Source organism: Salvia hispanica, chromosome 4 (assembly GCF_029641045.1).
Source record: "Salvia hispanica isolate PSC_SH4W2 chromosome 4, Shi_PSC_v1, whole genome shotgun sequence".
In the NCBI taxonomy this organism is placed as follows: Eukaryota; Viridiplantae; Streptophyta; class Magnoliopsida; order Lamiales; family Lamiaceae; genus Salvia; species Salvia hispanica.
This window is the reverse complement of record NC_142695.1, coordinates 17,529,606-17,556,187: the sequence shown is the minus strand read 5'-3', so window position 1 is coordinate 17,556,187 and position 26,582 is coordinate 17,529,606. Positions and strand designations below refer to the sequence as shown.

At 35.6% G+C, this 26,582-nt stretch overlaps 1 protein-coding gene, 1 long non-coding RNA gene and 2 other non-coding genes across 4 annotated transcripts; 3 read left to right on the top strand and 1 right to left on the bottom strand.

Moving 5' to 3' along the window:
* The first annotated feature begins 10,728 nt into the window (after nt 1-10,728).
* On the top strand, nt 10,729-11,468 carry LOC125191614 (uncharacterized). The gene is made up of 2 exons (XR_007171195.2): nt 10,729-10,828; nt 11,083-11,468. It is a non-coding gene; the product is annotated as an uncharacterized LOC125191614 (long non-coding RNA).
* Nucleotides 11,469-12,461: 993 nt separating this feature from the next.
* On the bottom strand, nt 12,462-14,867 carry LOC125192017 (glutamyl-tRNA reductase 1, chloroplastic-like). The gene is made up of 3 exons (XM_048089467.2): nt 14,524-14,867; nt 13,993-14,234; nt 12,462-13,731 (listed from the first exon to the last, which is right to left on the bottom strand). The coding sequence occupies exons 1-3, from the start codon at nt 14,741-14,743 to the stop codon at nt 12,556-12,558; spliced, it is 1,638 nt and encodes a 545-aa protein (XP_047945424.1). The 5' UTR covers nt 14,744-14,867; the 3' UTR covers nt 12,462-12,555.
* Nucleotides 14,868-24,635: 9,768 nt separating this feature from the next.
* LOC125197606 (small nucleolar RNA Z221/R21b) lies at nt 24,636-24,719 on the top strand. Its single transcript, XR_007172142.1, has one exon. It is a non-coding gene; the product is annotated as a small nucleolar RNA Z221/R21b (small nucleolar RNA).
* Nucleotides 24,720-26,458: 1,739 nt separating this feature from the next.
* Nucleotides 26,459-26,543, top strand: LOC125197578 (small nucleolar RNA SNORD96 family). Its single transcript, XR_007172115.1, has one exon. It is a non-coding gene; the product is annotated as a small nucleolar RNA SNORD96 family (small nucleolar RNA).
* Nucleotides 26,544-26,582: the final 39 nt, after the last annotated feature.

The window sequence follows — 26,582 nt, the reverse complement described above, 5'->3', positions numbered from 1 at the left end:
GTATTACATTCAATTCTCTTTATGTTGCCAATTAATTCCTCTCTCATAGACGTACAAACAATCGTTATATATAGTGTGCGGCATGAAATGTAATAGAGTACATTATAGGGAAAAGTTGACTAAAAGAGGACAAATATGAACGTCGATGCATTTCTATGGTATGTTACATTATTGGAATACATCTTTCTACTCTGTCTATCTCCATTTTTGAATTGCAAATACTTTTCATATTATTATGTTTCATTGCCAAACTATATACTTTTATTTTCTTACTATTGAGAATTGTTGTAGAGAAGAAATTGACTTTTCAAATTCTATTCGTTATCCGAAATCATTTTATTGCATATCGATTATATATGCAAAACTTTGTTTTGGTTTTCAGTATAATTATGACTCTTTAGCAAGATTACATTTTATTTTCCATCACTTCATGCACTCTATTTTTGTGATTATTATGTTTCCCGTATTTATTGTTTGTATTCTTACCATATGAAGAAAACTACTGAAGTTGGCGAGAAGGAGGAGAAAGGTGGAGGAGGAGAAGAAGATGAACATTGCTTGCAGTCAAGTTGAGAGGATGAGCTAATATTTTATGAATTTTGTTAGGTTTGTTATGCCATTATATAATTTATGAGGTTTCATACATTATTGTTTTTTCAAGTGTATTGCATTGAGATATGTTAGTTTTATTGCACTTTTTTCTCACATTATTGAAAAGTATATTCCTCTAAATTTGGCCTGAGACTTCAAATTCAAAATTGAAGATTCCTATTTGGATTTGATCGAGGAAATGTAATTTTTTTTTCTATATTATTTTTATGTCATTAAATTTTTGTATAATTATACTCATTTTTTATTGCAGATTATTGAAAGGGACTTTGTTAATAAATAATTTTGTAACATCCTTGACCTCATACATGCTTCATTTTAAATATTTGCTTTGTCATTTTGCATTATGGAATTACTAAAATTGTGAAGTGGACATTATTAATAAAAGATCAATGTTAATTTTATAAATAAATAACGATTTATTTGGAAACAAATAAAATAGAAAATATTCTATATTAAATTATTGAAATAGATTATCATGTTAGTAAGTATCTAATCAAACCAATGGAATCTAAATGTAGTTTGATCACTCGTAAGGAGTAAAAAAGAAGTTATATATATATATATATATATATATATATATATATATATATTACAAATCCACTCTTAAAGACCGAACCACCGAACCCTACCAAATTAGGGCTTTTAGATCTAGTTTTTTATGGATAAGATACATAAATTTATAAATTATTTTCGCCTTCATCACGAGCCTATTTTAATTCATCCGAAGGTAAATAATATGTTACGAAGATTTAACTTCGTTCCAGAATATATTACTTCATTCTAGTAGGTTTTTACTTCATTCCAGTAGATTTTTACTTCATTCCAGTACGTAAATGTGGTTTCGCCATCGCGTGCCGTTCTTTCTCTCTACAATATCTATCACCACCGCCATGGCGCTAATATTGGTTTAATAAACACATGGAATAATGTAATAAATTATTGGAATGAAGTATGTGTAGAAGCATTTGAAGTCCTACTGGAATGAAGTAAAAATCTTATCCAATGAAGTAATAACGTTCCTGAATGAAGTAATAAACTCACTTGAATAAATTGCATTTTTAAATGTTAATCACGCAAAAACCCACGTCAATGAATTTGAATGAAACATATGTTGAATCATTTCAAAACCTACTGGAAGCAAGTAAAAACATGTTGTAGTTTCAAGGTATTAGGTACAGAATGAAGTAATAAACCTATACAATGAAGTAAAATGGGCTAGTAATGAAGCAGAAAAAATTTTCACAGCAGCACATCTCATCAAAAAAACTAGATCTAATGGCCCAGATTTGGTCTCTAGTTCGGTCTTTAAAATTGGTTCGACATTGATCACAACTCTCTCTCTCTCTATATATATATAGGGATGTATTCAGGTCAGAACGTTAAGTATAAGTAAAACTCAAAACACTTGCAGTCCATTGGATCTTATGATCTAACGGTTAGATTAATGCCACGTGTCATCTAATGATGTAGAATTTTAGACTAATAATGTAGCTCGGATAATAATGTAGCATTTTAGTTTAATAATGTACAGTTTTAGTCTTACAATGTACATTTCTAGTCTAATAATGTACCTCGGCGAATAATGTACATTTTTAGTATAATAATGTAGCTTATCACAACCATCCAATCTAAGGATCCAAGGGCTGTGATTAGTGCTGTGTTTTACACTAAGATGTTGTAAGGACCCTAACATACCCCTATATATATATATATATATATATATATATAGGTCCATGATCAATTGAGATTTTTTAGGGTAATTGAGAAATGAGATGCAATATCAGCCACTCATTTTTATTAAATGAGTGGTCCAGATTTTGCCACAAAAAAAATATTTTTAGATTAATTTATTATGAAATGGCAGAATGGTAATTTCATAGTAATTAAACTTGAACAGCAACTCCCATCTCTTACTCTCTGCTTCTCGATCTCTCTCTCCATCTCTCATCTCTCTCCAGCCGCTGCGCCTCTCTCTCGTTCCTGGCACCACAGTGCCATTGCTGCTCGCCGAAGTCAGCCCCTCGCGTATCTCTCTCTCGTTTCTTTTCTTTTCCGGCGTTTCACAACGCCATCGCTGTTTCCTGCCGGCGCACCCTCTCAAATCGATGAGGAAGGTTTGGGAAAGGAGAAGAAGCTAAGGGGGAAAATCGATGAGGTTCGTGAATTCGCGAAGAAAATCATGAGAGAAGGAATCGGAGCTGTGGCGGCAATCGACGCTTGAATCGGAGGATTTACTCTCTAGCTCTCTCAGATCTGGTCAATCCGACGAGGAATTCATCGTCGACGTCGTGATCTGCTTCATCCTCGCCGGAAGAGACACCACGTCAGCGGCGCTGATGTCGTTGCTAAATTGATTGCGCTGCCGTATTCGGTGGTTAGTTGTTTTCTCTTTTCCTCTAATTTGATTAGGTTTTGCTGATTCACCTCCAATTGTTTATATTATCGGTTACAGTAAAATGCAGTGATGCAATCTAGCAAATTTGGTTGTGCATTCTTCTTCATGATTAGGTTGGATTGATATGGAATTATTTGAATCCATGAAGAATGCTAATTCCTTCGTACTCCTTTAACTTTGGTAGTTATTAGTAATATTTAAGTTTTTGAGGTTCAATTTGATGAAATTTTGTATCACTGAATTGAAATGCTAGTGTGTGTTTGTGTGTGTGCGTTTCTCCCCAATTTTAATCATTTTGTTGTGATGAACTTGATTGAATTGAAAATATTTTCCAACACAGAGATTGTGATTGGGGATTTGATGTGGCAGGCTGATTTTGAGGATGCGTTGACAATTGTTATTCTCGGTATTCAAATGTGAATTATAAGTGTTATTTTTTAGTTGTTGACATGTTAATACGAGTTGTTGACATTTGATATTCTGGGTATTGATATGTGAATTATAAGTCTTATTTTTTAGTTGTTGACATTTTAATACGAGTTGTTGACATTTGATATTCTTGGTATTCAAATGTGAATTGTAGTAAGTGTTATTTTTTAGTTGTTGACATTTGATATTCTCGGATATGCAAATTATAAGTGTTATTTGTTAGTTGTTGACATTTTAATACGAGTTGTTTACATTCGATATGCACGGTATTGGTATGTGAATAATAAGTGTTATTTGTTAGTTGTTGACATTTTAATACGAGTTGTTGACATGCGATATTCTCGGTATTGATATGTGAATTATAAGTGTTGTTTTTTAGTTGTTGACATTCGATATTCTCGCTATTGATATGTGAATTATAATGGTTATTTGTTAGTCGTTGACATTTTAATAGGAGTTGTTGACATTCGATATTCTGGCTATTGAATGTGAATTGAATAGGTTGTTTTTATTCAGTAAAGTTTCTTGCTGATTTCTTGTCTTTTATTGCTCCTTCCATTCTATATAATCATTAAATTCTTTGTCTCTCATCAAAACTCGTAAAGGTTGTGTTCTTGTGCAACATTTCATTCGATACATACAAATTCAAAATTCTGGAGTATGGGAGAGATGGCTTCTCTTTGAAGTTACGCAGAGGTATGTAATCTCTTAATTTTTATCTCACAAAAAAAGTAAATGTATGATGATTCATTCAGTTTAATTAATCAATCAATTGTCCAGTGTAAATTAGTGATGTTTGAATTAATGGCAGCATGGAGAAATGGATGAATTGGGGCAGAAGCTGCTGTACACGAGCCTAGAACTGGAGAAGCTGAAATTATAAGCGATGAAAGAAATGCAGAAAAACAAAGAATACGTGAACTAACTGATCCAGCTCCAGAAATGCGCCATCGAAGAGCGAGACGAAACAAAATCAATTATTGATTCGTTTATGGAATTGGAAGTTTTAGGGTTTGGATTATCAATTGTGTTGGATGTGAACTGGATTGGGGAATCAAGTTTTTTTTATGATAAATAAATGACAAACCATTTGTAGAAACCGTCATTGAAGATGTTGAAATCAGCTATATAATTCATGTCAACTATACGCATATAATGTCAACTAGTGTGCAATCCATGTCAATTATATATATAATCTATGTCAATTACATACATATAATGTCAACTACAATCCATGTCAATTATATATATAATCCATGTCAACCACATACATATAATGTCAACTACATATATCTACATACATAGAGAAAGCAATTGAAAAAGCAAATAAACCTCATAGGCATTGTGGAAAATGTCATAAAGTGAACGATCATAATGCCAGAAGTTGTGGCAAAGAGAAGACATAATTGTTCTTTTTTAATAATCAGAGTTGTTTTTTAGTTTTTGACATATACTACAAGTTTTTGACATTTTCTTATTAGTTGTTGATATTTGATTTTGCTCTCTATTGATGTGTATTGTATGATCATCATACCAGAACTTGTGGTAAAAAGGAAAAAAAAGGAAAAAAAAATATTTGTTCATTTTTAATTATAAGATTTGTTTTTTGAGTTGTTCACACATAAAAGTTGTTGGCAAGCTGTTGACATTTTGCTATAAGTTGTTGACATTTGATATGCATTGACATGTATTGTATGACCACGATGTCAGAACTTGTGTCAAATAAAAAAATTAAGATAAAATAGTTGTTATATTTTTATTACTAGAATTAATTTTGAGTTGTTAACACTTTATACAAATTGTTGACAAGCTGTCGACATTTTGCTATAAGTTGTTGACATTTGATATGCAAGCTATTGACATGTGTTGTATGATCATGATGTCAGAACTTGTGTCAAATAAAAAATATTAAGATAAAATAGTTGTTATTTTTTAATTACAAGAATTGTTTTTGAGTTGTTGACACTATATACAAGTTGTTGACATTTGATATACAATTTGTTGACATTTTTATATAAGTTGTTGACATTTGATATGAAAACCGTTGACATTATACCAGAACTTGTTTCAAATAAAAAAATTAAGAGAAAATAGTTGTTCTTTTTTAATTATAAGAATTGTATTTGCGTTGTTGACATTTCAATACAAGTTCTTGAACTGATTGACATTTGATATATATTACTTACTACTAAGTTCAAAAGTCAGAATCCACAATAGTAGTCCATGGTTTGTGTTGGAAGTGCAGGTTTTGGGAAGAAGCCTTCAGCAACCCAAAATTTGATGAGTTTAGAGGCACATATCTCACAATCTCCCGAGAATGCACCCAGGTAAAGGAAACAACCTTGAAGTCTAGCGGGCAAGTAAATGTAGCTGAGAACCAAGATCTCCATGTAGGAACCGTCCCCCATTGCAGCATCAGCAGTATTTTCTTCAATCCTTTTCCAGAAAACAATCTTTTCTGTCTCCTAATGAGAAGACCACCAACCACAAACAGTGACAAAGGAAGACCTTTCCATTTCTCGACAATCGATCTTCCAATTTCCTTCAAATGAGGAGGGCAATGCAATGTAACATCATCATTATCAATTTTCAGCATATCACCGAAGGTAAGATAACATAGCAACTGCCAATTGTGCTCCAGCCCGAGCAGCTGCATCTCATGAAGTAAACTAGATTTTTCGAAAATTTTATCAGCGACCTCCCGAGGCCTAGTGGTGAGAAGAATCCGGCTGTCGTTCCCCTTATCCGGCAAGGTGTGCGCGATCCGATCCCAAGCATTAGTGTCCCAGACATCATCCACGACGATTAGAAACTTGAGATTGTAAAGCTCCTAATGCAGGCACTGGAGCAACGTCTGCTCGTCGCCCTAGGTGGCATAGTGGTCTGATTGGTAGTTTTTACTCTCCATGATTACTAGCAGTTCATGACCTCAACCATAATTCATTTACTACTGTTGAATATCAAATGAACTTAGTAAATTTGTTAAATTTAGTCATGCATCAAAAACATTATTCCGATATTTCATAATGAGAAACATGTTTTTACAGCGGGACGAAATTAATTGATATCAAAATCATAAAAATAAAAAAATAAAAACACTTTGACGAACTTTCAGTAGCCAACTTCATTGAGAACTTCCATCAAAAAGTTGGCAAAAAGATGCCACTTACATATGTCAACAGTATACAATATCATGTCAATGACAATATCATGTCAATAGCTATTGTATAAAATGTTAATAATCTTAAAAATTTAAACAAATCCTTAACTGGAAGGAGATGCTTGTTCTCTTCCTTTTTTACCAGTAGCAATGTTCAATTCCATCTCTTCCGGTTTTACCATAGCTAATAAAAAAAAAAATATCAGCAGAAATCGAATTCATAAGAAAACAAATCCAGATGTGTTTTAACACACTAAAATCGAAGCAATATACTTAAAATTTGAATAAATTTCTTAACCTGTAGAAGTCACTTCAACGATCGCCGATTTGGATGCCTTTTTCCGGCAACAATCGGCGCTTCAGCTCCATCCGATTCGCTTACATTTAGTTCTTCGATCCTCATTTTTGGAAATTATTGATGTAGGAAATTGACTTCGTAGATCTAGGATTAGGAGATGAATAACAATGTTTGATTGATTTTTGAAGAGTTGCATGATTGTATAAGTGATTTTTGAATATTTGCAGAATTGTTTGGGAGAGAAACTTGGGAGAGAAACGTTCAAGAGTTTTAGAGGGGTTTTGAATATAATTTAAACATTTAGAACTGAAATGACAATAATACCCCCTTATTGACATAAACTACATGTTGTTGACATTTCATAAATATTCTGGATGAGTGGCTGAGATTGCATCTCAATTCTCTATTAGGCCCAAAAATCTCAACCTAATAGGACCATATATATATATATATATATATATATATATATAGGGGAGTGATCAAAACAAGTATGTGCTTAAATCAAGAAATGCAGCCCAAATCTTGACCCTAGGATTAGATGATCTAATGGTCAATAGTTAAACAAAAATACGGAAGGTCATAATTAAGCAGTTTTAGGTCATATTATAAGATTTGGTTTTATGTCATGTTAAGATCATTTTAGGTCATGCATTGTTAGCATGACCTAAAAATAAACTAACTATGACCTACAAATGCCCTACGTATGACCGCGTTCTGCGTTTCTGTATTTAAATCTGGTCTTCATAGATCAAAACCCTATATATATATATATATATATATATATATATATATATATATATATATATATATATATAGTCCCATTATCCACAAATCCACTCTTAAAGACCGAACCACCGAACACTACCAAATTAGGGCTTTTAGATCTAGTTTTTTATGGATAAGATACAGAAATTTATAAATTATTTTCGCCTTCATCACGAGCCTATTTTAATTCATCTGAAGGTAAATAAGTCATACTAACATGTTACGAAGATTTAACTTCGTTCCAGAATATATTACTTCATTCTAGTAGGTTTTTACTTCATTTCAGTAGGTTTTTACTTCATTACAATACGTAAATGTGGTTTCGCCGTCGCGTGCCGTTCTTTTTCTCTACAATATCTATCACTAACGCCATGGCGCTAATATGGTTTAATAAACACATGGAATAATGTAATAAATTATTGGAATGAAGTATGTGTAGAAGCATTTGAAGTACAGAATGAAGTAATAAACCTATATAATGAAGTAAAATGGGCTTGTAATGAAGCCAAAAATTTTTTCACAGCAGCACATCTCATCAAAAAAACTAGATCTAATGGCTCAGATTTGGTCTCTAGTTCGGTTTTTAAAATTGGTTCGACATTGATCACAACTCTCTATATATATATGTATATATATATATAGGTCCATGATCAATTGAGAATTTTTTAGAGTAATTGAGAAATGAGATGCAATATCAGCCACTCATTTTTATTAAATGAGTGGTCCAGATTTTGCCATACAAAAAATATTTTTAGATTAATTTATTATGAAAGGGCAGAATAGTAATTTCATGTTTTGATTTCTTCCCCAAATCACACTGCCGCAATTTCTTCTCCAAATCAACCATTCATTCCAGAATTAAATCCATCCAGCTCGATCCGTCTCGAAAATCTACAATTTCTCTGCTCAATTTTCGTTTGATCAATTCGATTTCACGTAGATTGTTTCTCTGCTGTCGTGCGATGAATGCCTCCACATCTGCCGGAACTCTTCGCTACTCATCTCCGCCTGCTCTCTCCCGGCAGTTCTCGCTCATGCTCCGCCTCAAATCGCGGCGGCGCTCTTCCTCATCCTGCACCCGCTCCAGATTCGCCGATCTAGTCCTGCTGATAGCCTCTCTCTCTCTGTGCGAGCTGATTTCTCCGCCGATTTGCTCCAAATCGGCTGCTGGATCTAATTGTTGTTGTTACTCCGACATTTCTCCACCGATTTGCTCAAAATAGGCGGTTGGATCTGAATGCTGTTACTCCGGCATTTGTCCACGTAATCGTCGTAGAATCGCTGCGATTTGAGGAATAGCGTTTGGATCGTATGCGAATTTGATTTACATGTTTTATCTCCATCTTTATACTTATTCCGATGATGAATTCTATGTTTTCTATTTGGATCGTTTTGAATTTGGATTCTTAAATATTCAATTCAAGTTGTGGAAATAGATCAATTGCAGAACCGTGATATCATAGACTTTTGCTTTAAATTGATGGAATGTTGTTAAGAATTGCTTTGATCTTCGCTGAGACATTTTGAGCATTCATTTGCTTACCTTTCCTTTTTATTTGATTGCCTGCAAAGTTTGGTAGATGTTTCTTGTTCTAGTGGTGGAACGAAACTGGAAGATGAATACATAATAATTGACATAAATAACGTTTGTTGTTGACATCGTAGTTGACATGAATAATGTTTGTTGTTGACATCGTAGTTGACATAAATAAAGTTTGTTATTAACATCGTAGTTGACATAAATAAAGTTTGTTGTTGACATCGTAGTTGACATAAATAACTTTTGTTATTGACATTTGTCGTTGACATTAATTATAAGTGTTATTTTTTAGTTGTTGACATTTTAATACGAGTTGTTGACATTCGATAATCTCGGTATTGATAAGTGAATTCTAAGTGTTATTTTTTAGTTGTTGACATTTTAATACGAGTTGTTGACATTCGATAATCTCGGTATTGATAAGTGAATTGTAAGTGTTATTTTTTAGTTGTTGACATTTTAATACGAGTTGTTGACATTCGATATTCTCAGTATTGATATGTAAATTATAAGTGTTATTTGTTAGTTGTTGACATTTTAATACGAGTTGTTGACATTCGATATTCTCGATATTGATATGTGAATTATAAGTATTATTTGTTAGTCGTTGACATTTTAATACGAGTTGTTGACATTCGATATTCTCGGTATTGATATGTGAATTGTAAAGTTTATTTGTTAGTTGTTGACATTTTAATACGAGTTGTTGACATTCGATATTCTCGATATTGATATGTGAATTATAAGTGTTATTTTTTAGTTGTTGACATTTTAATACGAGTTGTTGACATTCGATATTCTCGGTATTGATATGCGAATTGTAAGTGTTATTTGTTAGTTGTTGACATTCGATATTCTCGATATTGATATGTGAATTATAAGTGTTATTTTTTAGTTGTTAAAATTTTAATAAGTGTTATTTTATTGAATGTTGAAGATTTGAATATTTGAATGTTGAAGATTTAAAGATTTGAAAATTTGAAGATTTGAAGACTTTGCAGCTAGAGTTTTAGAGAGAATTTTAGAAAATGATTTCAAATACAATTTAATGAAAAGACAATTATACCCCCGTGTTGACATAATGTGATAGTTGTTGACATTAAGTTAATCTTGTGAATTAGTGTCTGAGATTGCATCTCATTTCTCAATTATGCCAAAATATCTCATCCTAACCAGACCCTATATATATATATATATATATTATACAAATGAGAATTAGAATTATTATTTTTATAAGTGATGTTCTATATTTAATTAGTGACCAACACGTGTTTTGTTGAATCTATTTACGTGGCCATGTAGTAATTCATATGGTGGGACTTCTACGTCAGTCATCATCCCCCTATTTCTATTCATATTTCAATATAGTTTTAAATGCATTCAATATTACATATATACAAGAATATAAAAAAATATATATAAACAAAATATATATAGTTATGTGATAGAGATGAAAAGGGAGGGGGGGGGGGGGGGAGGTCAGCTTATAAACGAACATTTTGCTAACAATACTAGAGGGAGGGAGGTCGTGTAAATGTTCGGGGGAGGGAGAAAATGAACAGTAGAAATGAAGAGTCAGAGAGTGAAATTAAAACCAGGAGCTTAGCCTAACGAGCATATGAAAGTAAGGTGTGTATAAATTATACTTTTAATTTTATAGTGCTATATGATTGATTGATATGAATCTAATATAATTATGTGTTATTTGATATTGATGGTGGAATATGATATAGATTTGTGATTAGTGCAATGGATAAGTTTTATATATCATATTGAAATTATTTATTGGAATATGATATGGATATGTGATTGTTGCAATGAATATGTTTTACATATGATATTGGAATTATATGAATCATTTGGCTAAAGAGGATCTGTGACAGTCTTGCTCTGGGTCTGATATATATCAATGGCAATGGACCTACGGGTCATATACAATGGCAATGGACTTACGGGTCATATATACAATGGCAATGGACCTTCGGGTCATATATATGTATGCAATGGTAATGAGACCTCCGGATCATATTATACAATGGCAATGGACCTTTGGGTCATGTATATATGTCCAAAGGCAATGGGACTTACGGGTCGTATACAATGGAAATCCCGGGCAGATACCAGACTTGATTTGTCACAGAATATGAGAATAATAAATTGAACATAGAGGCATATGAATATGAAATGTTGATGATATTTAATGTTTATGGTTATGTCTGTTGATGTAGAATATTGTATGTAAGCTAATAAATGATGGACTTTTTTTTTATTATGGTATTTAGATGGTGATTTAATTAATATATGATTCTTTTATTTAAATTTGTATTTGTTAATTGTGAGTATATATGTCAAAGAGAGGTTGGGGTGTGACATTTATAAATTTTTTGAATTTGATACATAATAATTTAATATTGTTTAAGTTTTAGATGAAATATCGTGCATCGCACGGGTGTGATACTAGTGCTTAATAATACTCCATAAAACAAGTTTAAATAAAATAAGACGTTTAATTAAGAAATTACAGAATACAATGAAAGAATATACGAAAACGATAATATAAGATTACTTCATAGTAGTTTCAAATATCATAGAGACAGTGACTAAGAGCGCATTTCTCTCTTTCATTCCTTCTACACATTTTCTCTATATCTATTTAATCTGAGACAGTGACTAAGAGCGCATTTATCTCTTTCATTCCTTCTACACATTTTCTCTATATCTATTTAATCTGGACGACTCATCTAATAAATTAGGGTTCTATTTATTCTCTTTTGGTATACTTAACGGTTAACGGGCCAATTTTGTTTTAAGTTTTTTATCCCACAAATTAGGAGCCCTAACCCAACACATTATTAACATTCAGTATACAAATCCTTATTAAGTACTCACTAACTTATACTCTAGAGCAATTGTAATCCAAATATACAAAGCTAATGCTCTTTGTAAAAAGAGTTAGTATATTACAACTTGGTTTCGTCTTTAGTGTAGGGTGTTTACATGTTATAGCCGCATGCCGCATAGAGAGTAGTATGCCGTATCTAACTTAAATGACTCTAAATTTGATCGGAATTGTTCGTCAGTCGAAAAATTAGAACGCCAAATTTGTTTATTTTGATTAAATATAAATAAAATAGGAAAAATAGATTAAAAAAACTTAAAGCTTGTATATCTACAAATAAAATTCTTACGAAGAGATATACATGGACAAATCACAAACTCGACACCTTAATTACTTACATATTTGAGGAAAACTGTGTTAAACTTATATTAACGAGGGAAAGATTTTCCAAGAAATCTAATCCCATGAATATATTAATACTAAAAAAATTTATTTAGAATACAATGGAGCTCTCCCTTTATTCACACACTGGAGGCCTGAAAGCAAGAATTGTAGAAAGAGAATTCACTTGTGTTTGCTCCACCTTAGCTCTAATTTTCTGTTCCAACACAGAGATCTCAGTCTCAAGGCTGAACATCCTGTTAAGAGCATGCATGTTCTCGAGTGTCTCGGTCAGCGTGCGGCTGTCGCTCCCGTCACACCTCAGGTGTTGCATCGGCCCGTGTAGAAGCTTGTTCACGATCCCTCTGCTGAGATCCTCAACAGCCTTCTTTGTCTTCTTTGGAACATCATCTCCCATTTTCGACAAGCATTTTTCCAGCTCTGCTCCTCTTATTCTTTCAGCATATGCCCTCAGTTTCTTGATGGTTGGCACGGTCTCCAGTGAATCGCGCCAGGCTTCAAATTGCTTCGACTCTTCTGCTATAATGGCCTGAGCTTCCATTGCTTTACGTAGACGGTCTTCTTTATTAGCAGCGACAACCTCCTTAAGATCATCCACGTTGTACACTCGTGCAGTCTCGAGATCATTGAGACATGCACCTACGTTTCTTGGGACAGAGATGTCGACAAATAGCCTCAAACCCCCTACATTTGGAACAACCGGGGGGAGGTCTACAACGTGCTCTTTCAGAAACAGTGGAGTCTCCGATGCAGTGCTTGTGAAAACGACATCTGCTTGTGCTATGCAAATTAGCATCTCAGTAAGGGGTTTGTAGATGATCTCAACATCCTTGATCTCCTCGCGAATGGCAGAGACTCTGTCTTCACTTCGATTCACTACCACCATCTTCGTGCACCCTTTGGCAGCCAAGTGTTTGACCACCAGCTTTCCCATTTTTCCTGCTCCAACAACTAACATTCTAGCAGTGGAATGCGAGGCTTCCGGGAGTTTCATCAAAGCCAACTCCACAGCAGCTGAGCTCACGGAAACTGCACCAGCTGCAATGTTCGTCTCAGTTCTAACCCGCTTCCCCACAGTGATCGCATGTTTAAAGAGACCACTTATGTTCCGTCCAAACCCCACTACTCCCTGCCCAACTTTAACTACTTGCTTCACTTGAGCCAGAATTTGACCTTCACCTAACACCAAAGAATCTAGTCCAGCCGACACTTGAAAGATGTGTTGAGTCGCATCTTGATCATAAAGTAGAAAACGGTGCTCACATATCTCTGAAGATGGGATTCCACTAGTCTGACAAGCATACAATCTATCATGAGATTCACAACGATTGGTAGATACACATTCCCAAAGATCAAAGGGAGATGCGAAGTTCAATCATAAGATGCAAGTTATATAAAGATAAGAAGTCTTAATACGTAGTTTTTCCTGCCAAAGGTAACAAAAACGTCTTCCATAAACAGGTTTAGTATCAATGACAAAAACTAACATGAATGCGCTTGGAAAACTATAAACATTTTAGCTGCCTATGCAAAACAACGAAGAAACAGATACCTTGGACATCCATTCAGTCACTTCTTTAACCCCTCGGTGGCGAGAAAGAGCTACCACGTAGATTTCCATTCTGTTACAAGTACTCAGAACAGCGGCCTCTTCGATATGATTCAAATCACAGAGCTCGCTTATAGCTCTTGGCCACTCTGCCTCAGGAATAGCGAGTTTCTCCCGCATTTCAACAGGTGTAGTGTGGATACTCAAACCAATCACTACAATGCTGCTTCTTTCTTTTGTATATCCTGCAACCGAATCAAGATTGCGATTTCAAGAATATCCCAATCTCCTAACAAAATCATAAGAGGAGATACAAGCTGTTTTGTTGGCAAAGTATGATCATGATCAAATACTAAAGAGATTATCTATTAATGTGAGAAAAACATGTGATTGAGTCTGAAAATAACTGAGACAAGAGACATGGATTAAATTCTCAATCAATTAAATTAAGCAACTGCGCCTAAATTAATTTCATGGCGTCCTAATAAAAGCGAAAAGGTAATAATTGTGAAAAAATGAGCTACGAATTCATACTGTCAGTGGCGGAGGCCTTGAGCTGTTCGAGAGCCGATAAGCTCGAAGCGGCATTTTCCGGGTCCGCCAGAGCGTCCGGCGTGGCCTCGCACTTGATCATTCCCCAGTTCCTCCTGATCGGAGCCGCTAGCCTGGATCGAGGAGCAGCGGATGAGGACGCCGTAGTTCTGACAGGCAAAGCTTCGAGCTTTGCCCCCACAAATGCACTCGAAACAGACATTTTTAACGGATAATATTGTGATTAATTGAGTGGAAGTGAAGGACAGAAAAATCGAGGGTTTTGCAAGTGATTTTGATCGACGCCGCAAAAATGTGGAGGGAGCTGCGGCGTCGTGGTTGAATGGGGGGTTTTTGGCACTTTTATTTGTTTACTGTTAAGATAGATTTTTATTGGTTGGATTTCTTTGAATTGTGATTGGCTGCTTGGCCATGTTTTATCCACACTCCCCCCCTTTTTCATAATCTCTTCAATAAACATCTCACTAATTTGTTTTGATGAATAAATAAATGAAAAAATAGAATTACATAGCACGTTTGGTCATACCAACGAGCAACAGAGTCGCTTATGAATCAAATACAACTAATATTGATCGTAGGATTCTGTTAAAATGACAATCCCTCTTAAAGTGACACCGTGATACCATTTATACAGCAATATTATAAACGTTACACTGCAATATTATAAATGCTACACAACAATCTATAGCGTGTCGGATATTGCTGGCCAAGAAAAATTGTTGTATAGTGTGTACCATATTGCTAGCCATCTTTTTCAGAAATATTTTTTTTTGCCACGTGGCTGCTTATTATTCGTCCACGTGTACAAATGATTGGCTAGGAATGGTGATATGGTGTTATTTTAAGAGGTGATGACATCCTAATCATATTCAAGAGTCTACTAAAAGACAAAGTTCGTAGTCATACAAAGACTGTAAATATAGAACAAACACAGATCATGTTGACGTTATTGCGTCTATCCTCGTAAACTTGATATCACTAATTTGTTAATCATTCATTCGGAAGTTGAAATGCAACTTATATATTAAGATATGAGATTTATGCAATTATTAGATCAGTCGACATAAATATATCGGAGTGTTATAAAGTATAGATTCTTCACTGTTCATATTAAATGAAGTTTATATCTTTCTTATACCTCATAACAAATTCCAATTCTTGTACATTTGGAAACAAATGATGCTAAATTCTCATCATGGTATTGTTCTATTTTTACATGTGAAGACACACCCCACTATCTTTGTTGCCTCTAGGATAAATCATGCTCATGTGACTAGTATGCAAATGACATATGCATGGATAAATCAAACTTAAAAAATTGATACTAATGACTTAGATCTTTAAAGATGTTTGTATTATACTCCAAAACAAGCTTCTCAACTCTCCACTAAGTAAACCCCCTCATATACAGTTTGATCATATTCTACATAATTAAATTGTAAAATTATGATTTACTCACACATATACATAATCAAGTAATGGTTCTTTAAACAAAATTTAGTTCGACTGTAAACATCCATGAAAATTAAAGCGGCGAATCAATCTTTCATTGTCATTGTCATTGTTGAATAATGGACTCCTTGCTTTGGGCTTCCTTTATTAATTGATTAGGCTAGTCCATGCTGAGCCCATGTGATTAATTGTTGGCCCAAATCGAGCCTGGCCCGTTTACTTATCCAGAGCGGCTGGATGTGTGACACCTGGCAACTCCACGCGGATTGTGGCTCTCAGCCGTTGGATGAGTGTTGTGTTTGTTAAGTGAGAGAAGCCTGTTAGACTTCTCTCATTCGCTTCAATCTCTCTCTCTCTCTTGCTTCCAGAAACCGCCTCATCTCTCCCTTCTCTCTAAGATTCCGGCGAACCTAGCCGGAGTTCTCCTTCGAGCTTTCTGTTCCACCGATGATTCTCAGTTCCTAAGAGTTCTACCGGTGTAGATTGAGTGCTAGGCAACTTCTTCGGTTTCCTTCTCATTCTAGGGTTTGGTCTTCAGTCAGTGACCAACCCCGAAGTGCTTGGGGTGTGTGGTGAGGGATCTTGTGTTCTTGGCTGTGTCCTGGAGCTGTGTGGGTGAGTCCGCGTGTGAGACGGCCGTGGTGTGCGTTGACCGGTGAGATCTAGGGTTCCACTGATCTCTGGTTTGAGTTCGTTCAACGGTGCTCTCCTTTGTGACTTGCTGTGAGGATTGGGGAGGTCTGAGGCCTAGTGCAGTCACTGCTGTGACCTGAGCCACTCGTGGCCCGATTCTCTGACTTAGTCTCTTTTGTGTTTAGATCCTTCGGGATCAGTTTCTTGTGTGACTAATTCAGCTACTAAGTGTGCAGGTACAACCAGAAAAGATGGACTCTCAAGAGCCAAGGAGTTCTTAAGCTTAGTCTAGGGTTTCTGCTTGTAACATTGTACTTAGTGTGTAATCAAGATACCACTGTTGTATTTGGCTTGTACCTCTGAGATTAGCCATCTCAGAACCAATCAATAAAAGAGGTCCCGGTAATTAGCGAATCCCGAGTGGTCTGATCCCTACAGTGGTATCAGAGCCACGGGGGGATCACTTGGGCGCGCCGAGTCGCAAATTAAGGAGTTGGGATCGTCAGAGTAAAGCTCGGCCTCCGGTATAGGCCCTGAGGTAAGACGGTTACACCTTAACGAAGGGTAACCGCTCTGGTAAATTGGCTAAACCTCTCTTTTATGCTTTCTTAGAACCCTAGGCTTGGGCTTTTGTTGCTGGTAGTAACCGCTGGCCGCGGTCTAGGCTCTGTGCTCTTGTCTTCTTGCATGATCTTGGTGCTTACAGCTTTTTTTTTCCTTCCGCTGCTTGCTTGCTTCTCTTTTCTTACTCAAGGTGTGTATCTCAGAACTCTCTTCCGTGTCTTGAGTGAATTACCTATCCACCCTGTGCCTTAACCGCCTTGAGTGAACCCCTGCGCCCCCATACATTGGGTGATTGTGAATTGGGAAATCCTCTTGTCGGGGTACACGTGAGAGATAGGAAGGAACTCTCCTGGACTTGATCTTTGTGTGTCTGGGATCACCTTGAGTTGTTTTTCCTGTGTGTGTGTGTGCTTGCTCTTAGCTGCATCTGTGATCTTTGCATGAAAAATCTCTGCATCTTTGTTCCTAGTGGATCCTTTGACTGTTATCTGTTTAAATCCACTGTCTGTGAAAGCAGAGTTGCTTGCTTTGCCCTTGGTGTGTTGAGTTCTTTTGTGTGTGTAAAAATCTTTCTCAAAATGACTCAGCCAGTTGGCATTGTCCCTTTCAATGGGAAAAATGATTTTGTTATATGGAAACAAAAGGTAAAATGTGTTCTGATTCAGCAAAAGGTTTTCAAAGCCATTGAAGGGGTTCTTCCTGAAAATATGTCTGCTGAGAAAAAGGCTGAAATGAATGAATTAGCTAGGTCTTCAATTATCCTCAACCTTTCTGACTCTGTGATTAGAAAGGTTGGGGCTATTGAATCTGCCAGTGAGATGTGGGCTAAGCTGGATACCCTCTATACTGAAACTTCTATGTCCTCCAGGATGTATCTCCTGGAAAAGCTTTTTAAATTTAAATTGGATCTTTCAAAGGACATAGATGATAATATTGATATCTTTCAAAAATTGGTCTAGGACATTAAAAAGGTCTGGAGATAAAACCATTGATGAGTATACCAGCATAGCCCTCATAAATGCTATCCCTGATACTTATGGTGATGTTAAGGCAGCTATAAAGTATGGAAGGGATAGTGCCCCTCTAGACATAATAATCAGTTCTTTAAAGTCAAAAGAATTGAAGCTTAAAGAAAACTTTAACCCTAAATCTTCTCAAACTAAGGCTTTGACTGTGAGAGGGAGGTCTAAATCTAGAGGGGATGGCAGTAATTCCTCTGGGAATGGTAAGAAGTCAAACAGAGGCAGGTCTAGGTCTAAAAGTAAGGACCCTAAGTTTAAAAGAAAATGTTTTAATTGTGGTGAAGTGGGTCATTGCAAGGCAGAATGTACTAGACCCAAGAAAGGTTAGAATCCAAATGGTAGTAACCAGATGGAGTCTGTTGCAAATCTGGCCAGGGATGATGGTGCAGATGGTGTTTGTTTTATGAACCATGATGTTTTTTCTGTAAACTCTGCCTCTGAGTGTTTCTTTATCAAATATGACTGGCTAATTGATTCTGGATGCACTTTTCACATATGTCCTTTCAAAGATGCTTTTACTTCTCTCAAACTTGTGGAAAATGCTTTTGTGTCTATGGCTAATGACAAGAAGTGTAAAATTCTTGGCATTGGTACTGTGCTTTTAAAGTTTGAGAATGGATACTTGTTGCCTTTGAAAAATGTGAGATATGTGCCTGATCTGAACTACAATCTGTTGTCTTGCTCTTGTCTTGAATATGAGGGTTTTGAGGGTAAGTGGGGGCAGGGTATAATGAAGATCTGTAAGGGTGTGCTATGCCTGTTTAAAGCTGTGAAAAGTGTAATATGTATGTGTGTACTGCTAAGCCTCTAACTAGTTATGATCATAGTGTAAATCTGGTTAAAATGGATAAGGCTTTACTGTGGCATAATAGACTTGGGCACATGAGTCAGAAGGGGTTAAAACTTTTGAAAAATTCTGATATTTTGAGTGAGTTGGATTTCAAAAATGAGCTCCCCTTTTGTGAAACTTGTGTGATGGGAAAACAGCATAGGGTGTCTTTTCCCACCCCTGTGACTGAAAATGTTAGTCAAGCTGTCTTAGAGTACCTGCATATGGATGTTTGGGGCCCTGCCTCTGTTACTACCCACTCTGAATCTGTGTATTTCTTATCCATTGTGGATGATTTTTCAAGAAAAGTTTGGTGTTTTCTTTTAAAACATAAGTCTGATGTGTTTCAAACCTTTTCAAATTGGAGAGTTTTAATTGAAAATCAAACTGGAAAATGTATCAAGACCATTAGGACAGATAATGGCCTTGAGTTTTGCAATGCTCAAATGGATTCTTTGTGTCAAAAATCTGGGATTATGGGACATAAAACTACTCCTTACACCCCTCAGCAAAATGGTGTTACTGAGAGGATGAATAGGACTTTACTTGAAAAGGTTAGGTGTCTCCTGTCCAAAAGTGGTTTGTCCAAAAAGTTTTGGGGTGAAGCTCTTTACACTGCTTGTTATTTGATAAAAAGATCCCCTTCTGTTCCTCTTAAGGGCAGATGCCCTGAGCATGTTTTCACTGGTAGAAAACCCAATCTGTCACACCTAAGGATGTTTGGGTGTAGTGCTTTTATTCATTCAAAAACTGACAAGTTAGACCCAAGGTCAAGGAAGGGTGTTTTTGTTGGCTATCCTGATGGTGTTAAGGGTTATAGGGTGTGGGTTAGGGATGAACCTGGTTTCAAGGTTGTGGTCAGTAGGGATGTTATCTTCAATGAAGATGACTTCCCCTGTGTTGTCCCCAGGTCCCCTGCTTCTCCATCCTCAGATGGTGAACCTCTTAGTGAGGTGGAGCAATCTGAGGAGAGGTCCTCAAGTGAGGTGGAGTCCCAGGGCAGTGATGCTTCCACTGAGGTGGAGCAGGTGTGAAACTCTTCCCCTATTAACCCAGATCCTATACCCCCTGAGCCTCTAGAAAACCAAGACCCTGACCATGAAAATGTTTTTGATGGTGAGCCACAACCCAGTAATAATCCAGATTTACACAATTATCAGTTAACTAGGGATAGAGCAAGAAGGGTTGGTAGAGCCCCTGATAGATTTGGTTCTTTTGTGAATTTAGTTGCCCTAGCTTTTAATGTGTTTGAATCTGATGGAAATGAGCTTCAAACTTTTAAGCAGGCTCAAAAGTCCAAGTTCTGGAATTTATGGTTTAAAGCTATGCAAGATGAAATCCACTCTCTGTTTGTCAATAAAACTTGGATCCTTGTGCCTCTGCCCCTTGGTTCCTCTGTAGTTGATTGCAGGTGGCTGTTTAAATTGAAAGATGAGATTGAGGGGTTGAGGTACAAGGCTAGGTTGGTTGCCAAAGGTTTTACTTAGCAAGAGGGGATTGATTATACAGAAATCTTTGCTCATGTGGTTAAGTTTACTACTGTAAAAGTGATGCTTGCCTTATATGCTCATTTTAATTGGGAATTAAAGCAAATGGATGTCAAAACTGCTTTTCTTCATGGTGACTTGGAAAACCCATATACATGAAACAACCAGAGGGTTTTGTGGATCCCAACTTTCCCAATCATGTGTGTTTGCTTAAAAAGACTCTGTATGGTCTTAAACAATCTCCTAGGCAGTGGAATATTAAGTTTAATACATGCATGCAGAAGTTAGGTTTCATTAGGAGTACCTTTGATGCCTGCTTGTATGTGAAAAACCTTGATAAAGTGCATGTGTTCTTGCTGCTGTATGTGGATGATATGCTCATTATGGGTCCTTGCATTAAGTCTATTAAACATGTGCAAAGTGCCTTATGTGAAAATTATGACATGAAAGATCTTAGTGATGCTAAAAAGATTTTGGGGATCAATATCCTTAGGGATAGGAAGTCATCTTCTCTGGTCCTTCATCAGGAGCCTTATGTGCAAAAAATTCTTGAAAAGTTTAATATGCTTGGTGCTAAAATTGCTTCTGTTCCTTTAGCTGCTCATTTTATGCTGAGTAAGGACCTTTGTCCTACAACTGAATCTGAGGTTAAAGTTATGCAAAAGTTCCCTTATTCTAATGCTATTGGCTCTGTGATGTATCTTATGGTTAGTACTAGGCCTGACATTGCCTATGCTGTTTCTTGCTTGAGTAGATACATGTCTAACCCTGGGCCAGTGCATTGGGATGCTCTTAAGTGGTTGCTAAGATATCTGAAAAATACTTCTACGTATGGTTTGTGTTTTTCTAAGCATGATCAAATTGTTGAGTTGTGTGGTTTTGTTGATTCTAACTATGCTAATGATAAGGACAAGAGGAAGTCCACAACTTTCTATGTGTTTCAGGTTTGCAGGTCTTGTGTTAGTTGGAAATCACAAGTCCAACACATTGTAGCTCTGTCTACAACAGAATCAGAGTATATAGTCATTACAGAGGCTATGAAGGAGGCAATCTGGTTAAAGGGAGTTCTCTCTGAGCTCAAGTTTATTAAGTCTGCTCCTGTGTTGTACTCTGATAGTCAGTCTGCCATTCAACTTTGTAAAAACCCTGTCTTCCATGATAGAACTAAGCATATAGATGTTAGGTTCCATTTTATTAGAGATGTTGTAGAAAAAGGTGAAGTTCTTTTACAAAAGGTGCATACTGATCATAACCCTGCTGATATGGGTACCAAATGTATTTCTGTGGATAAGTTGTTGTCATGCATCAAAAAATTGCACTTTGATTTTGGTTGAACATGTGCATTGCATGTCCCGGGTAAAGACCTTGTTGACTCTTTGAAGTCACAAGGCAGTTTAAGTCCTACAAAACTAGTTGGGTTACCATCTGGTGTTTTATTAGGCAACCTGGCATCTTCTATCTAATGAACTTTGTGTTCTTTGGTGATAGGAATGCCTTGTAGGCAATGATGAAGCAGCAGTAGACCAAGGCTCTCCCCTGTTTCTCCAGAAGTAGTCCAAAGGTGGAGAATGCTGAATATTAGACTCCTTGCTTTGGGCTTCCTTTATTAATTGATTGGGCTGGTCCATGCTGAGCCCATGTGATTAATTGTTGGCCCAAATCGAGCCTGGCCCGTTTACTTATCCAGAGCGGCTGGATGTGTGACACCTAGCAACTCCACGCGGATTGTGGCTCTCAGCCGTTGGATGAGTGTTGTGTTTGTTAAGTGAGAGAAGCCTGTTAGACTTCTCTCATTCGCTCCAATCTCTCTCTCTCTCTTGCTTCCAGAAACCGCCTCCTCTCTCCCTTCTCTCTAAGATTCTGGCAAACCTAGCCGGAGTTCTCCTTCGGGCTTTCTGTTCCACCGATGATTAAGAGTTCTACCGGTGTAGATTGAGTGCTAGGCAACTTCTTCGGTTTCCTTCTCATTCTAGGGTTTGGTCTTCAATCAGTGACCAATCCCGAAGTGCTTGGGGTGTGTGGTCAGGGATCTTGTGTTCTTGGCTGTGTCCTGGAGCTGTGTGGGTGAGTCCACGTGTGAGACGGCCGTGGTGTGCGTTGACCGGTGAGATCTAGGGTTCCACTGATCTCTGGTTTGAGTTCGTTCAACGGTGCTCTCCTTTGTGACTTGTTGTGAGGATTGGGGAGGTCTGAGGCCTAGTGCAGTCACTGCTGTGACCTGAGCCACTCGTGGCCCGATTCTCTGACTTAGTCTCTTTTGTGTTTAGATCCTTCGGGATCAGTTTCTTGTGTGACTAATTCAGCTACTAAGTGTGCAGGTACAACCAGAAAAGATGGACTCTCAAGAGCTAAGGAGTTCTTAAGCTTAGTCTAGGGTTTCTGCTTGTAACATTGTACTTAGTGTGTAATCAAGATACCACTGTTGTATTTGGCTTGTACCTCTGAGATTAGCCATCTCAGAACCAATCAATAAAAGAGGTCCCGGTAATTAGCGAATCCCGAATGGTCTGATCCCTACAGTCATATTCCGTCCTATATGCAATAGAATCTAGGATCTTAGATGCCTTATTTTAAATGTATTTTGACTCAAAATGGATATATATATTAAAGCCATTATTTTGCAATTTTTCTACTTTGATCTGAGAATCACTAGCACGTAAAATATATTTAATCAGAATAGTCGAAAACAAATTAAAATATTCGATGCGTATTTTTGTGTCAAATCTTATTTTTTTAAAATTAAGATTGTTAGTTGGGTTGGGATTGGATTTTAAATTGAAAAAAAAAAACTTAAAAACCAAATTATATTTAATATACTCAATATAATGTTATTTAAATATCATATTTTTTAAATAGTCTATTCTGATATATTTTTTAAAATACTTATAACCTATACAAAGATATATACTCCATTTAAAATCTTTTATTTTGGATTTTTAGGATCTTTTAGTTCAATTCTGATTTAGTTATAAAAGTTTGGATTTTCGTATTCAGATTTCGGATATTTAGAATTTATATTCTCTCAACATTTGAATTTTCTGATTAACTTAAATTAGCAAAAAATCATATTCGAAATGTATGCTAATCCTTAAAGAAACGTTGATTATGATAAGTCTATAGTAAGTTAAAAAAATACTCCTGTACATGAATTTTTGTGACAAAGAGCTATAGATGCACAGAAGAGATAAGAGAGGAGTAGGGAAATTGCGAAGGATTACTATGGACGTTTGGGATAGGCTCTTAAGATTTCATGTTGCGTTTGCGCAACATGCTTCAACCATCACTCGTGGAAAATATTTGTTCTCGCATTCAAGATGTGGACAAGAATATACTTTTTTTTTCTTTTCATTTGTTTTTTCTTTTCGTTTTGTTTATAATTTTTTCTATTTTAAAAGTGAGATCCACGCCTAACTAATTTATTTTTCTAGTATTTGTCTTCGTAAAGTCAAATAATATTTTTAAATCCGTGTAGAGTTAAAAAGAGGTTTATAAATGGGATGGAGACAGAATTACTTATTTTACGAAATCAATAAATTCAATATTTCTTTTATTTACACTTCATCCGTTCTAGACATTTTATTTTGCGCACCCATTTCTTACTTTACTCTCTCTTCACTTTAACTATTTATAATTACTTTCTCAAAATGAGTGCGCAAAATGAAATGTCTCTAGAACAGATGGAGTATATAGTTGAGTCTGAAGTCTCGCACTCTCACTTCAAAAATTACAAGCTGTTTTATATAAATCCATTGACCTAAAAGGCCCAATTTTAAATGGCCCTATAAACCATTAGGTTTGTACTACAAGATCAGTGTAGTTATATCTCTGAATTGTTACTTCATCTGTCAAACACGGACTTGGATCCCCAACTGTGACAAAATGCACAGTAGGGGATGTTGTGCACATCATCACCCTCCATTTTATATTATGAAGTTATACAATTTTCTTTTATTTACAAATCAATGGTGATGATGTGCATTTTGCCACAGCAGGGATCCAAGTCCGTCAAACACTCTCTCTCTCTCTTCCTTTGCTTGCAGAATTTTTTTTTTTTTTTCCCTCCTGTATTATCATTCGGCATTTCCATTTGATATCGAGTTGCAATTTTGACTGTAATTGAAATTTTGAGAATGTCATGCATCACTCTGATCCAGAGATGATAATTTCTCAACCCATGCAATTTCTGAGTCATAAATTCATTCGTTCATTTTCAATTCTAATGAATTTTCAGATATATTTCGTGTTTTGTTAATTGATTGTATTGATTTGGAGCGCCTTCTCCTCCAATCGGTTGTATTTAATTTAATTCGAATTTGAGTTTCAAACTGTGTTTTCGCGACGTTTTCTTCAAAATTGGGGAAAGCAGTTCTCGATGTTTGTATAACTCAATGTGATTCGTCGCTATAAGGGCATCTCCAACCAGGCACGGATCTAATGTGCAAGCAGGAGGGGCAAATGCCCTCCCTCAAAATTTCATATCTATGTATAAAATCTATTGTAGAAAAAAATTAATATTAGTTTCTTCTTTAAATGCCCCTCCTCAAATACTTCAAATATCCCCACATGTATTTTTGCCCCTGCAATGATCATTTTCTGGTTTCCGTCCCTGTCTCCAACGATGCTGAAAAACGGAAATTTGCAGTGGAAAACACCTCCAATCATACTCCAAAACACATCTCAAATCGTCCTTTTTTGCGTTTTCGGATCAGTGTTACGGCAAAGATGCAGTAGCACTGTAGCTATTGCATTTCACTTTTTGAAGTTCCTGGAAATTGCAATTGGCTCCCTCATCCTTTATATTTTCGAATGGAAGCAGCGATTTTGGAGAGTTGTAGATGGTTGAAGAAGTTGTAAAGGAAATTTGAGATGAGAACGAAAAATCAGAGAAGGGGAAGAAGATACTGCGCTGGGAGGGAGGGAGAGAGAGAGTAAATTAGATTTAGAATATATTTAATGGGATGGGCTAATTAATTATTATATGTATAAATGTAATGATGCATAGTTTTATTAAATAATTAGTTCATAAAGTTAATTGATATTTAGTTTATTTTATATAAATTATTAGTATTAATTATTTATTTTGTGTGATTTGTAAAATTATTTAATATAATTTATTAAATAATTTTTTGACTATTAGTTATTTATTGATTATGATTATAATACTACTAGTATTTAATATTATAATACAATAAATTAAATAATAGTACAATATTTAGTAATAAAAGTACTCCTATTTTACATAACGCAACACAATTGGTCCTACAAATGGAAATTACATTACAACGACATAACACTAAAATAAAGACAAACGACAATTACAATAACAAAATGAAAAACATAATCTAATAATCCGGTAAACCAGAACCAGAACCAGAACCTCCTATATTATCGAAGTACGAAGGATATGTTCCAGTTGCATAGTCATTTGTAAGTCTTTGAATGTATTTTAATTTATGTTTGAATATTATTGTAGTACGTTTGATCATAAATTTGAAGTTAATGTATTTTTTATTGAATGCATAATATATTTAATATATATAAATATAATATATTATTATAATAATTATATCAAATTATTTAATTACATTTGGAAAATTATCGACAAAGTGTTGTAGGGTGAATGTGTAATTTAAATAAATATATAGCTAAGATCGGAAAGTAAAAAAAAGTAAGGGAATATGGAATATTCTTTTGGGTTTTGAGTTTGTGTAAATGGTTGTAGTAGAATTACTGTTTGATATGACAGAACTGCAAAAATTGATTTGAGTTTGGTGTAAATGGTTGGAGATGACCTAAAAAATTTTAGCTCCGTCGAGATCTCAGATTTCCAGAGCTCAGCGTTGTCATATCCTGTCGCATTACCTCTTGGGACTGGCCATGGGAAAAACATTTATTCTCATTTTATTTTTTTCTAATTTTTGAATTATTCCTTTCCAGTGATGAAATCAATTTTCAAATTACACCATCATTCGGGACTGATATTTCCCCTGATGATATTCTGCAATTCTGAGGCTATTTTAAAATATATTTTGCTTTTATTTAGTTTTTGTGGCT

Excerpts from the sequence above, each read along its gene's own strand:
- LOC125192017 (XM_048089467.2), bottom strand. The coding sequence starts at position 14,743 with ATGTCTGTTTCGAGTGCATTTGTGGGGGCAAAGCTCGAAGCTTTGCCT. Across the intron at positions 14,235-14,523 it reads CAAGGCCTCCGCCACTGACA|GATATACAAAAGAAAGAAGC; the intron begins GTATGAATTCGT and ends ATTCGGTTGCAG. Across the intron at positions 13,732-13,992 it reads TGACTGAATGGATGTCCAAG|ACTAGTGGAATCCCATCTTC; the intron begins GTATCTGTTTCT and ends TATGCTTGTCAG.